Source organism: Amblyomma americanum, chromosome 5 (genome assembly GCF_052857255.1).
Source record: "Amblyomma americanum isolate KBUSLIRL-KWMA chromosome 5, ASM5285725v1, whole genome shotgun sequence".
Taxonomy (NCBI): domain Eukaryota; kingdom Metazoa; phylum Arthropoda; class Arachnida; order Ixodida; family Ixodidae; genus Amblyomma; species Amblyomma americanum.
The window spans coordinates 43588617-43601129 of NC_135501.1; the positions used below are offsets into that span (position 1 = coordinate 43588617).

The 12513-nt window shown below is 44.6% G+C and overlaps 1 protein-coding gene across 2 annotated transcripts; it reads left to right on the forward strand.

Annotated features, from left to right (window-relative positions):
* The first annotated feature begins 892 nt into the window (after positions 1-892).
* LOC144134658 (uncharacterized) lies at positions 893-9637 on the forward strand. 2 transcript variants are annotated; one of them, XM_077667520.1, is made up of 4 exons: positions 893-1890; positions 3915-4175; positions 4847-5107; positions 7840-9637. In XM_077667520.1, the coding sequence occupies exons 1-4, from the start codon at positions 996-998 to the stop codon at positions 8634-8636; spliced, it is 2214 nt and encodes a 737-aa protein (XP_077523646.1). In that variant the 5' UTR covers positions 893-995; the 3' UTR covers positions 8637-9637. The 2 variants fall into 2 exon arrangements, with proteins under 2 accessions (XP_077523646.1, XP_077523647.1); XM_077667521.1 differs by lacking the exon at positions 893-1890 and having other exon boundaries at positions 3850-4175.
* The last annotated feature ends 2876 nt before the right edge of the window (positions 9638-12513 follow it).

Genomic DNA, 12513 nt, shown 5'->3' on the forward strand with positions numbered 1-12513 from the left:
AACAAAAACAAAACCTTGAAACCCTGTTTCTAGAGCTGCAGCCCGCCGAGATTACGTGAATGTAAGGACCGGCTTCTTGTTACGCTGACTTGAAATGAAGAATCGGAGCGTTGCAGCAGAGCATTTTCGCTTTCTAATCGTGACAAGTGCGATCCTCGATACGTCACAGATAACAGGCTTTCGCTAAACAAACCAAGGTAACGAACTCGAAAACAGTTCTCAGCGAGGCCTACTTTTGTTGCGACGACAGGCACAAAAATATTGTGTGTCGTCTGCTTGTGTGTCGTCCGTCTCAAAACAGAACCACCAAAACGCTGCCGCACGGCGGATGACGCTAGGTGATGTGAGCCGCCGTCCAATTTCAAGGGTTCAGTTATATTCTTCTATCTTATCCATCCATCATTTTTTTTACTCCACGTTTATTATCCTCCTGTGAATCGAGAGCGGCGACTTTTCTACAGGCAATATCCTACGAAATCGCTTTGCATCACGCCGCCATGAGCCAGGACAGCCAGCCTGCGACTCCAAAACGTCGCAAGCTATATCTGGAAAATGAAAGCCGCCCGTTTGTTGTGCCGCGCTCAACAGCGTGGTTCAATAAGAAGCGGTCACTCACGTCGCCTGCAACGTCTGTTAACGGGAACCCGACTTACGTCTCCGACTCCGCTAGCGTAGAATCTGGAGCCAGCTCTAGTGCCGCTGGGCCAAGCCAACCAAGCAGTGAATCCCACTTCGGGGCCGCAGCCGAAACTGGCAGCAGCGATAAATGCTGTCAGTTGGACGACAACAGCGGGGCCGACAATAGTTCTCTGTCGCACACTGACGAAATAGAACCGCGAATGGATGCCACAAGCGAGGGTGACTGCAGCAGCAGCAGCAGCAGCAGCAGCAGCAGCGAGTACGGTGACCCGGATGACGGCGAAGACGACGGTGCCGCTGTGCCGCACGGTAGTACTGTGCCACAATTTGACAGCGCAGAGCTTCTTTCTGAATGTATGCAGGAATTCGGGCGCAAAACACTGCCTGGCTCGTCGACGACATTGGCTGAGGCAGTTGTTCTCATAATGGCCTTTGTTGTGGCTAACGGGCTGACTTGGTCAGCGCTTGACGACTTGCTGAAGTTGGTAGATGCCTTGTTCGGGTATCAACGGTCGGGCCTACCGCACTCAAAATACCTGTTCAGAAAGTTGTGGGCAGGGAAATGTGCAAGTCTCGTTCAGCGCCACTTCTACTGCGAAGTGTGCATGTCACTCCTCCAGGCCTGCAGTGACAGTCAGATGCTTTCTTGCAAAGTGTGCAAAACACAAGTAGAATGGCGCACTGTCAAGAAAAGAGGCTGTTTTTTTGCTCTCTTGAACCTTAAAGAACAGCTTCACCTTGTCACAGACAAAGTTGGAAGTTTACTGTTTGCAAATATGTCAAAATTGGCTGAGGCAGCTAGTTCTGGAAGTAAAATAATAACCGACATTGGCAATGCGGCAGTGTGCAAAGGAATGCGTCAACAGGGACTCCTAAAGTGGAGTGATTTCACATTGACAGTGAACACTGATGGCAGCCCACTCTTCAAGTCCAATAATTCATCAGTCTGGCCTATTCAGGTGTGTGTCAATGAACTACCACAGCCTCATCGCATGGAGAATTCTTTTCTTGCTGGCTTGTGGTTTGGACGGAAACACCCTGACATGATGCTGTTTGTGGGAGAATTTGTGAAGGCAGTGCAGGCTGTTGGTGAGGTTGTCTGGCAACATGGGGCTGCAGCTGTGGCTTCGAAAGTGTACATTGCGTGCGTGTGTGTGGATGCCCCTGCAAGAGCATCTGTTGGCAACCACACGCAGTTTAATGGTCTTTTCGGTTGCCCCTGGTGCCTAGCATGTGGGAAACTGGAAGAAGGTAAGAACGCCACTCCACTAATATTTATTATTAGTGCCTTCGAGCCATCCTGTTGCTGGTAGTTTAGTGATTGCTCAACAAAACTAATTTTGCATATTTAAAGCCACTGCCACTGCTCATCAATGTAATCCGGTTTGCTTGTGCTGGTATTGCAAAATTGGACTACTATCTGTGTACCTTGCTCGAAGAGAGTTGAATGATACCTCTGCAAGTACTGTCCTCAGCTTTTGTCACCTTTGGGAGCCGAGAGGAGCGCTAATAAATGCCATAACTCCATTTTTAGACCATATACTTGTTAACATTCATGATGGCCCTTCGATCTATGTAGAACTTCAGACGCATGGCCAGTTTGCAGCAAATTTCTGTACTGCGATCTGTTCAAGAGCTAGTGGTGTTGTTGATGCCAATTGCTACACTTGCCTACCTGCTTGAGCTGCATGCAGAGTCACCATATATGCTGTTTTAGATGATTTTTCTCAACAAGCAGGCACTGTTTGAGGGCGGTGTAATGTCCAATCAGCAGTTTGTCTTAGAGCCAGGCCATGGCCTGTTGGCCACCTTGTCAGCAAAGAAGTTGCAGTCACATCATAGCACCTGTTGTTTATGATAGATTTCTTTGCAGTGGTCTGCAGCACCATTAACATTGTGCACTGGTTTGTTATGTCATTAAAGAGGTGGCATATACCAGCTTCCTTTCGGCAGCTAAAGGCAACCAAAACAAGAGATGGCACTTGTGCTGTTAGTACACGACTCTCTCTTAGTAAGCTTCAGTTGGTTACAATTCAGAAACAAAGTGGATTTTCGCTGTCAAAGGACCCTCTTCCAAGCAGTGGCATCGGGCAGTTATCATGAGCTTGCTAGCGTGACAATGCAGGGAGTAGCAGATGAAAATGATAGTCCCCCCCTTGCATATTCACACTAACAGGTTCATGAGAATCAGCGGACGCCATGGCCGGAAGGGGGTCGTTTGACGGGGAAAAGCTGCTCATTCTTCAGTTGTATTCGACTGCAATTAGTAGTCCAAAGGTAGTGAACAGCTGGGTAAGAGTTTATGGGTTACATCAGCACTTAACCTACGCCTGTTGCTGAAAGAGTGTAGTTAAAGAAGAGTACTAGGCTGTCTTTTTGTTTCAACATGAGAGGCACCCATTCTTTACGTAAGATCTTTCGCATTCTTGTATACTGTAGTAAGAGTCCTTCAAAAGATGTTTAACCTACAGCCATGACTATTTTTCACTGTGCTGATGACCTTAAAGCTTTCTTGCTTACATTGATTCCTTTTCTTTATTTGCAAACAATTCACTGAGCAGCAGTGTTGAAGTGAACCAACTGAAAACCACCAGAAGTTCATTACACATCATAAACTATTAGTGCAGAGTGTGTGGCGTGGCGTCAAACATTTTAAAAGATGGCTTGGAATAAAGAAAACAATTTGGGTTTAAATTATGGAACATCCACTTTTGAAACGTCCAGCAGATATATAGGCAAGGTCTTGCCAGCAGCACTAGTATTTGACTTTGGAGTATCAGGTGCATTGCCATTTTTATCGTAGAAAAGTTTGGCAGTACTACAGAAATTGTGCATTTTGTAGTAGAATCTCTTTGGGAACCTTACTGGACAGTAAACATGTTATGCTTTGTTGTAGCCTTTTGGTGGATTTCGTTTTTTTCAATGTTTTCTTTGTACGATTGTGGCCTTAATCTCAGGTGATCATTATGGCAGTTTAGGAAGGGTACTCGACTACTGAGTCGGAGTTCCCAGGTTGGCACCCGGCTGCCGTGGCCACGTTTCAATGGAGGCGAAATGCAAAAAGGCGTCTATATGTTGTGCGATGTCAGTGCATGTGAAGATCCCCAGGTGGTTGAAATTATTCTGGAGACCTCCACTACGGCACCTCTTTTTCTCCTTCTTTCGCTCCCACCTTCCTTCCTTCTCTTAAGCAGTGGTTTCGGTGTTGGCCTAGATGTGAGACAATTACTACAACTTTCCCTTCCTTGAAAACCAATTTTCCAATTTTTTTTCAGGACGGCGCCTTTATACCAGCACTGAGCCACCAGCAGAGGAGAGGACATCAAAGGGTGTCCGAAAGAATATGAAGCTTGCCATGCTGCAGAAGACATCGGTCAATGGCCTAAAAGGACCATCACCTTTGTGGTCCTTGAAGTACCTTGACCTTGTGTCGTGCTATACGGTTGAATATATGCACTGTGTGCTGCTTGGTGTGACAAGGCAGTTCACAGAGTACTGGTTTGATCCATCCAGGTGCCGTGAGAAGTACTACATAGGTGAGTATTTGTTCATGACCTGGGTTTTCGTGTTTTCTAGCTGACATAAGGCTGTGTAGGGAACTATGCTTTGTTGCTCTTTCAAGAATTGCACCTAACATAACATGCATACTAAGCAGTTCTTGTAGCTAGGCTTATTGGTACATATTCAGAAAAGGTACAGGAGTGCAAAGTATGGACACTGATGAAGTGACAGTACAAAACGAGCATAGTACTGTAACAAGGTTTAGTTGACATGCATGCATATTTACCCATGTGCCGAGAAACAGACTGCATACATTCAAGCATTTATGGACAGCACTTATAAACGGATACAACTTAAGAACGCAGCGGCTTTTGTCTGTCAAAGGGGCCCTTCCAGCCAGTGGAGTCGGCCAATTCTCATGACCCTGCTGATGTGACCAAGCAGGGAGTGGCAGACGAAAGGGGGTAATCCCTTCCCACTGTGTCCAGGGATAGACTCCTCTTTTCATTGTGGCGCTGCTCCCTGCATTGCCACGCTAGCAAGGTTATGAGAATCAGGTGACGCCGTTGGCTGGAAGGGGGTCCTTTGATGGGTAAAAGCCGCTGTCTTCTTGAATTGTCTATAGGAAAAAACTTGACTATAGGAAAAAACTGTGCACTCTCGCATAGCACTACTGATGGGTCACTTATAATGATTGCATTTGCAGGACGGCCAAGTACCGTGAATGCCCTCAACAAACGTCTCACCAGCATTCGACCACCACATCACGTCACCCGTCTGCCTCGCACAATCCAGGAGAGGCACTTCTGGAAAGCACACGAGTGGCGAAACTGGCTGCTTTTTTACTGTGTGCCGTGTTGCCTGAACACCCTCCCTGCTCAATTTTTGAGGCACTTTGCTCTTCTCTGCGAGGCAATTTTTATACTTCTACAAGAGCAACTTTCATCTGCTGCCATCAGTTATGCAGGTGAGGCCAAATATTCTGTCTGGAGCATAGTTATTTCATTCTGCATTCCAACCTTAAGATTTTATATGCACTCTGGATTAATCCTCTAATAGATATTTATTCTACAGTGGTACCGGAATGGTCCTTTGGTACCTTTGCTTCCATCTTGTGGCAACCAAAAAGATACTTTGGACGAGCCCTACTTTCCATAAAGCAGACACAGATTGCCAGAAAATGCACAAGCTGGACTCTTAATACCCAGAAATGACAGTCTGCTTATGACAAGCCTGGCTCGTCCCAAGTCTGCTAGCTGGTTAAAGCAGCATATACACCAAGTTCTGATGGCATGATTTTTCTTTTTATTATGTGTAAGGCATTACATAGATCAGCACGTGACATCTGCCAACTATGACTGATGAATAGTTCATGATTGCATTTCTTGTGTCATGCTGTTGCTGTTTCAACACCAGAACGATGGCTGTCACCTAAAAAGTTAGTATAGGCTACATGAGGCTTGAAAACTGCAGTATTATCTCTGCTGCTTCATTCATTGTCATTCCGGTTCTTGAAACAGGCTTGCTTTGGTGTTGTACTGAATTCAAATGACGAAGTAGTCATTATATTGCAGTTTTTTCATGCCTCATGTGACGTATACTGACCTTTGACATTGCAGCCATTGTTGTTAAAACAAAAACAGCATGAGAAGAAATTTAGTTGTAAAGTACAGAGGAATTGTTTGTGAGTACCAAAAGGTGATTCATGTATACTAATGTCTCATGCATCATTACAAAGAAACATGCAACAAAAAAAAATTGTTGCCCATATTTATTAAAGTGCCTGGCTTTCTTTTCATTCTCCAAAAAATTATTCTAACAATGAAAGGTACAGGGTGTTAACTGTGTTCTTAGCAAAAATATAATCTTTCCTAGGCCTGCGGTTTCTCAGTTCACACAATCCAGAGTGTAGTGTCGCTACAGCATAGAAAAGCATGCAATGCTACTAACAGGCTAGATGGCACTGAACATAATGTCTCAAAGTGACGTACGGGCCGCCGCGGTGGCTGAGTTGTTATGGCGCTCGGCTGCCGGCCCGAAAGACGGTTCGATCCCGGCCGCGGCGGTCGAATTTCGATGGAGGTGAAATTCTAGAGGCCCGTGTACTGTGCGATGTCAGTGCACGTTAAAGAACCCCAGGTGGTCGAAATTTCCGAAGCCCTTCACTACGGCGTCTCTCATAGCCTGAGTTGCTTTGGGACGTTAAACCCCTACAAACCAAACCAAAGTGACCGTACCTTGTAGTAGTGTGTGTGTGTGTGTTTGTGTGCATGCGCACTGTCTACAAAATCGCAAGAAAAATGAATCATTTAGGAAACAAAAATGAAGCAGTAGGATGCATTTATGATAAGGCCTCCGCTGTAATTTACTGCATGAGCAGTGCCCAGTTGTAAGTATATGGCACCAAAACAGCAGCATTTCGTTCATTTTCATTTCTTACATTAGTAATACCAATAATGTTTTTCTTACAGGAGCACATGCTAACTGTATGCAGCGGTGTTCTGCATGCCAATGAAACATTAATGGTCATTTTGGGCAAAGCTAGCCAGCGAATGAAAGGGACCTGCCAGTGACCTCTATTTCACACAGCAAGCATCTCACTTGTAGGATGCCACTATGCCCACTTGTAGCAAACTTCAAACCAGAATTAATTTGGGAGCCTGTTTGCATGTAGAACACAGAGGGGTTTATGAAAAAGGCAGATATCACAAACTTGCTGTCTTCATCATCCTCTTTGTTTAAACAAGAGTCAAGTGGTTGTTTTTCTGTTTCTTATTCTTACAGCAATAAACTCATAAATATATCCGCTTAGTGAATCGTGGCTTACCAGCAAGAAAGCCGAGCAGTACAAAAGGGCTATGATGTTTTCAGCTGTGACAAACCCTTTTTCAGTGTGAAATGAGAAAGGGCTGAATCGGGAAGATTTTGAGTGTTTAATTTCAAGTGAATTTTTGAGAGGATTGCTTCTGAATTTTTTTTGTTACAGCATATGATTTTAACAGCCAGAGCACTTACCATGCGACTTACTGCTTTCTCTGTACTGGCCTGAACATTTGTTCGATGACTGAACATGCCAGCTTGCTTGCCACATAGCGCTAAACAGACACGGATGCAGGGAGACAAACAGGACGGGCGCTTGTTGGCTCTGTTTCTTTTCTTTATCACGGAAAACATTAAATGAAGCATAGGCAATATTCCGGCATAAATGGCACATTATTAAAAGACCACTCTTATGTATTGTCAAAGGTTGATGTTTGACAAATTATCTGGAATTATTCCACGTTTCTACACCTTTGTTGCTGCACACTTTCTCGTTGCATCATGTAGTAACAACTGCTCTGTGCTAGCTGTTGTGAGGAATTGTCGTTTTTCAAGAAAACAAGGAATCCAGGATACTCTGTTAGGTGCAGCAGTCACAGCCCATAGTGCTGATCTGATGGAAGCCATCTGCCCTACGAAGCCGGCATATATGTGGGCTTCTTGGGTGTACACAATGCCAACATGGTCACCACCGGGGGTACCACAACTCCCAAAGCTCATTGCCTCAGTGGTGGTGTAGCGCAACTTCTTGTCAAAGTGGTTTGTTAACAGTACTGAATTATCTTAGTTTTAGAGTAGTGGGCTAATGTTCACATAGCTGCATAATTAAATATATTGGAAGACTATGCCACAAGTAAAATAGCTTTCTTTTTTTTTCAGATCGCCTCCTGCAACGCTTCGTGTGCCGAGCTGCAGCACTATACGGGGAGCGGTGCATGAGCTTCAATGTGCACCAGCTGACGCATCTAACCCAAGCCGCCCGTAACTTCGGACCCTTGTGGGTCCATTCTGCCTTTGGATTCGAGAGTGGGAACGGCCACATCGTTAAACTGGTGACGGCAGCAAATGGAGTGCCTGATCAAATCTTGGAGCGGGCAATCATGAGTCAGGAACTGCACCTTGTTCTTTCTTTGAACGCAATTCCACTGAGGAGCCAGCAGTTGTGCAGTGAATTTCTTCATTACCCTAACGTGAGTAAGGCTCACTATGTGCAGGGTGCCTGCATGTTTGGAGTGCCGAAGGAAGTGCCTCTGCTTCTGCCAGCAGAAAGGGCTGCTCTGGAGTTAATGCTCAACAACATTCCTCGAGTGCAAGAATATTTCAGATTTTTTTATAGAGGAACTGTGATGCATAGCCAGCAGTACCAAAGGGGCACCAAAAGTGACAGTAGTGTCATTGAGTCTCAAGATGGCGAATTTTTCGTTATTAAGAGAATTTTCGAGGTAGTTGATGAGGGGTCCCCAAGCAATGGTGAAGTTGTTTTGCTCTGCAGGAAAATTGTTTGTGAAGACTGCGATTTGTACTTGCCAGGTCACATAATGCAGTGTTTTTTTTCTCTAGAATTCCCACTGGTTGCGCTGAATCTCAGTGGAGTAGCCAAGCCTTGCATTTTTGTCACATTCAGCAATGAAGAAAATTATGTTTGCAAAATTCCAAACCTCATTGAACGAGACTAGGAGGCAGTGTTAAAGGTCCACTGAAGAGATATTTGAACTCGTCTTTTTACCGCGAGAACTCTTTCTACACACTCCGGGCATTCTTAGAAACTTCGAATTATTGTCCTGTGCACCCATTTTCCGTAATTTAAATCAAATGTCTTGGCTCCCGCCTTTTTTTGAACTCAATGCTGTAGGTAGGAGGAGTCAACCAACGCGTGGAGCCAGCCCCGTGGCGGCTTGCCGCTCTGTCATTGGCGGAGTGATACGTAAATCAAAAGAGTCCACATGTATTTTTATTTCCATGGGCCTAATTTATGGCTATGTTGTCTACGACTGAAACTATTTATTCACAAAAATTTCCTAAAAACTAAATAAAAGCGAATGCAAAGCCGCCACTATAGACTGTCTGAAAGGCACTCCACGCGTTGGTTGACTCCTCCTACCTACAGCGTTGAGTTCAAAAAAGGGCGGGAGCTGGGAGGTTTAATCCGATTTAAATTAGGGAAATGGCCCGCACAGGACAATAATTCGAAGTGTCTAATAGTGCCCGGGACGTGTAGATAGAGTCGCCGCGGTAAAAAGACCAGTTGAGATTCCTCTTTAGTGCACCTTTAAGCCTTTGTCATTTCACTAGCGCTTGTTTACCCATCAAATTGTTAATAAAATATTAATTTGAAAAATACTGTATAGTAGGGCCATAATCATCAGCTTAACTACACTCGCTGCAGGGCAAAGGTCTCTCCCATATCTCTGCAATTAACCATGTCCTGTGCAAGCTATGGCCACCTTATCCCCACAGACTTCCAAACCTCATCCACTCACCTGACTCTTGCAATCCCCGCTACACTTGCCTTCTCTTGGAATTCACTCCGTTACCTTAAAGGGTCCCTGAAAAGGGTGTTTGAGGTTGTCTATAAAATGCCTGCATTATGTAGAGTACAGGCCAACGAGCGTTCATGCCGCATACAAGACCTCAGAAGCGAGCCGATAATTTACAACACAATATTTAAAACTCCAGCTTCTGTGCCTAGCGGTGACCTAGCGGCGACCTGCGGTGCTGTGCTTTTGCCCGAATCCGTGCTTGTTGCGTCATGTAGTGCTCATTACATCAGCAGCAGACTGCTAGCGTTGGTTCGTGTGCGTCAGCAGGCGGCAGAGGGGGCGAGTCTGAAGTGCCGGCAGAGGAGCACCAACATTTCAGCGTTTAAAAAGTGACGACAGGAGAAGGAAAGGTGCAAAGACGGAAATTCAAATGTTGACTACAGATAACTCAGCTTCCACAAAAAGCATATAAAAAATTTTTACTGGAGGTTATTTGGGAAGCAGCATCCTTTAGCATCCTGGGCACATCGGATGTTTGCCGAGACCCCCTTTCACAGCCCCTTTAAGGGGCCATAAGTCATCTTGCCTTTGCATACATGCCCCGCTCTTGCGCATTTCTACTTAATGGCAGCAATGGTGGAGAGAAGGCAGGCAGATGGTGTCTTGAGGGGCACAAAGTGAAAAGAGAGGGGAAAGCCTCAAGGTGCTTGCCAATGTTTCAACTAGAGGTTAGGACAAATCCTCTTGTTGAAACATTGGCACGCACCCTGCCACTCTCCCCTTCCTCGTTCACTTTATCAATGGCAGCTAGGATATCATTAACTGGTGTTCATTCTATGATCTGGCCACTCTGCTCCTTTCCTGGCTCATAATGTTGCAGTTACCATTTTCCATATCTTGCTGTGCTGTCTGCAGTTTAAGTTGAGCAGTTTTTGTTAGCTTTCACATTTTTGCTCCGTAGGTAAGGGTAAGATACAACCGTTATAATTATTCTCTTGAGGGATATTGGCAATCTGCTATTCACGACGTAAGTGTGCCTGTCCAATGCACTGTGCCCCATTCTGACTGCTATCATTGTTCCACACTCATGGACTGGATCTGTGGTCACTGCCTGCACTAAGCAGCTGTGTTTAACCTATTAGGCCCTCGGGCCAGTAGCTTTGTATATATGTGACTAGTTCTTAGCGTGGTGCATTTTAACATGCTAATTCATAAGTTTACCACTTACAATAGTTTGCTACCTATCACGAACTGTTTTTGCTTTCACGACGGTTTTGACCATTATCATAGATTTCTGGATAATTTTTAGACCCACCATTGTGCTTTGCTTGTCTTGGTCCTCGATCATGGCATGTGGGGATTAATGTTCCGAAGCTGCACATGGGTTATGAGAGATGCTGTAATGGGGAGCTCCGGATGAAATTTGACCACCTGGAGTTCTTTAATGTGCGCTGATATCGTACAGGACGTGTTTTTTTTTTCCTGCACTACAGTGCAGTTGCACTGGAAGAAGTTGAATCCTGTGACCTTGTGCCATACAGCCAAATGCCATAGCCACAAAACCATGACTTTGGGGGCACCTTCTGTACTGTGTGAAGTCAAAATTGGAGATTCCTCGTGTTATTAAGGTGCGCAGTAATCGCTGGTCAGTCTGGCGATACTGAAGTGTTAAGCTCCTTGGAAGATGCTACAGCTTTCTACAGTGTGCCACAGGTGTGTAACACATTCATTAACTAATAAAAAGGAAAGATATTACAATGAAAAGAAAGTTTGATGTTTTCATTTTGCACATGGCCCCACTGATGTTGCAATAGTCACAAGGAAACTGTTGGTCTGCATCAGTGCACGGTCACAAAAGTGTGCTGAAACCGTATTTTGGATGGCAGAAGGTGTTCCTGTTATCAATATCCATTGTCGAATGAGTCCTCTTTATGGCAGGGTGTGATGTTTCCAGTTAGAAGGTGGGTAGGGACTGTACACATGCAAGATCCAGCTTTGTCAAGTATGGAACAAGAATCGCAGTGGAAGCTTGGTGCTTGCATTTCACACATGAGCTCATGGCACTTGCGGATGATTTTATTTGTGATGGTTGTCACATTAAGGAGATGGCTACTGCGGGCATTCTTGAATTTGAGTATGCTGAAGGAATTGCGTGCACTTTTGCTTAAATTTAAGTTTGTCCTAAAAAAATACGATTTAACATGACAACGCTTGGAATGACAAATCGGGTGACGAAACTACCGCGTTGAACAAGCTGCAGTTTCAGGATGCACTGCCTCACCCACCTATAGTTCTGAACTAGCGCCATGAGGCTTCTTGCTATTCCTGTAACTGAAAGAACATATAAAGACCATGCAATTCCCAACTGGAGCCATCGGCCTCATTCTTCTCTGACAGCAAGTAAACAGTAGTGCATCGATGGCGTAAGAGCATCAGCGTCAGTGGGGGACTATATCAAAAAATTAATTACACCTCCAAAAAGACATCCCAGTTAAGCTTTATTTTGACTTTGACATCTTTCATTCTTGCTAACACGTTACAGACAAGGAGGCAAATTATTCAGCACACCTCTCAAGCTTAGGATATATCTATCAAATTTTTGTGTCTGTATATTCAGTTCCTTGCTATTGGAGGCTACTTCAGTAATAAGGGATGATTAATTCAATTGATTCATTTATCCTATGGACTAATGTATTGTGGCCTCATTTTCTGTTATCTTTTAGGTCGTGTCCTTAGCCTAATTATAGTTCTTTATTTCCTGATAGTTCTCTAAATAAACTTTTTTGAAATGTATGCACTTGAGCTGATGTGTAGCTTTGAAAGCACAGTACCAGAATGCCATATGCTTGTTCACACATGTTGTGCTAGCTGGTACAACTTGGATTGGTGCGATGAGTGGGATTTAACATCCCAGAGCTGCACATTGCCTATAAGAGACACCACAGTAGAGGAACTGATTTTGACCACCCGGGGTCGAATTAATTATGAGCTCAGTTGCGATCCACATGACAGACAAGATGAAATATGTAATGCATTTAAGTTCATATGAGCCATATAAAAGACACATATGAGC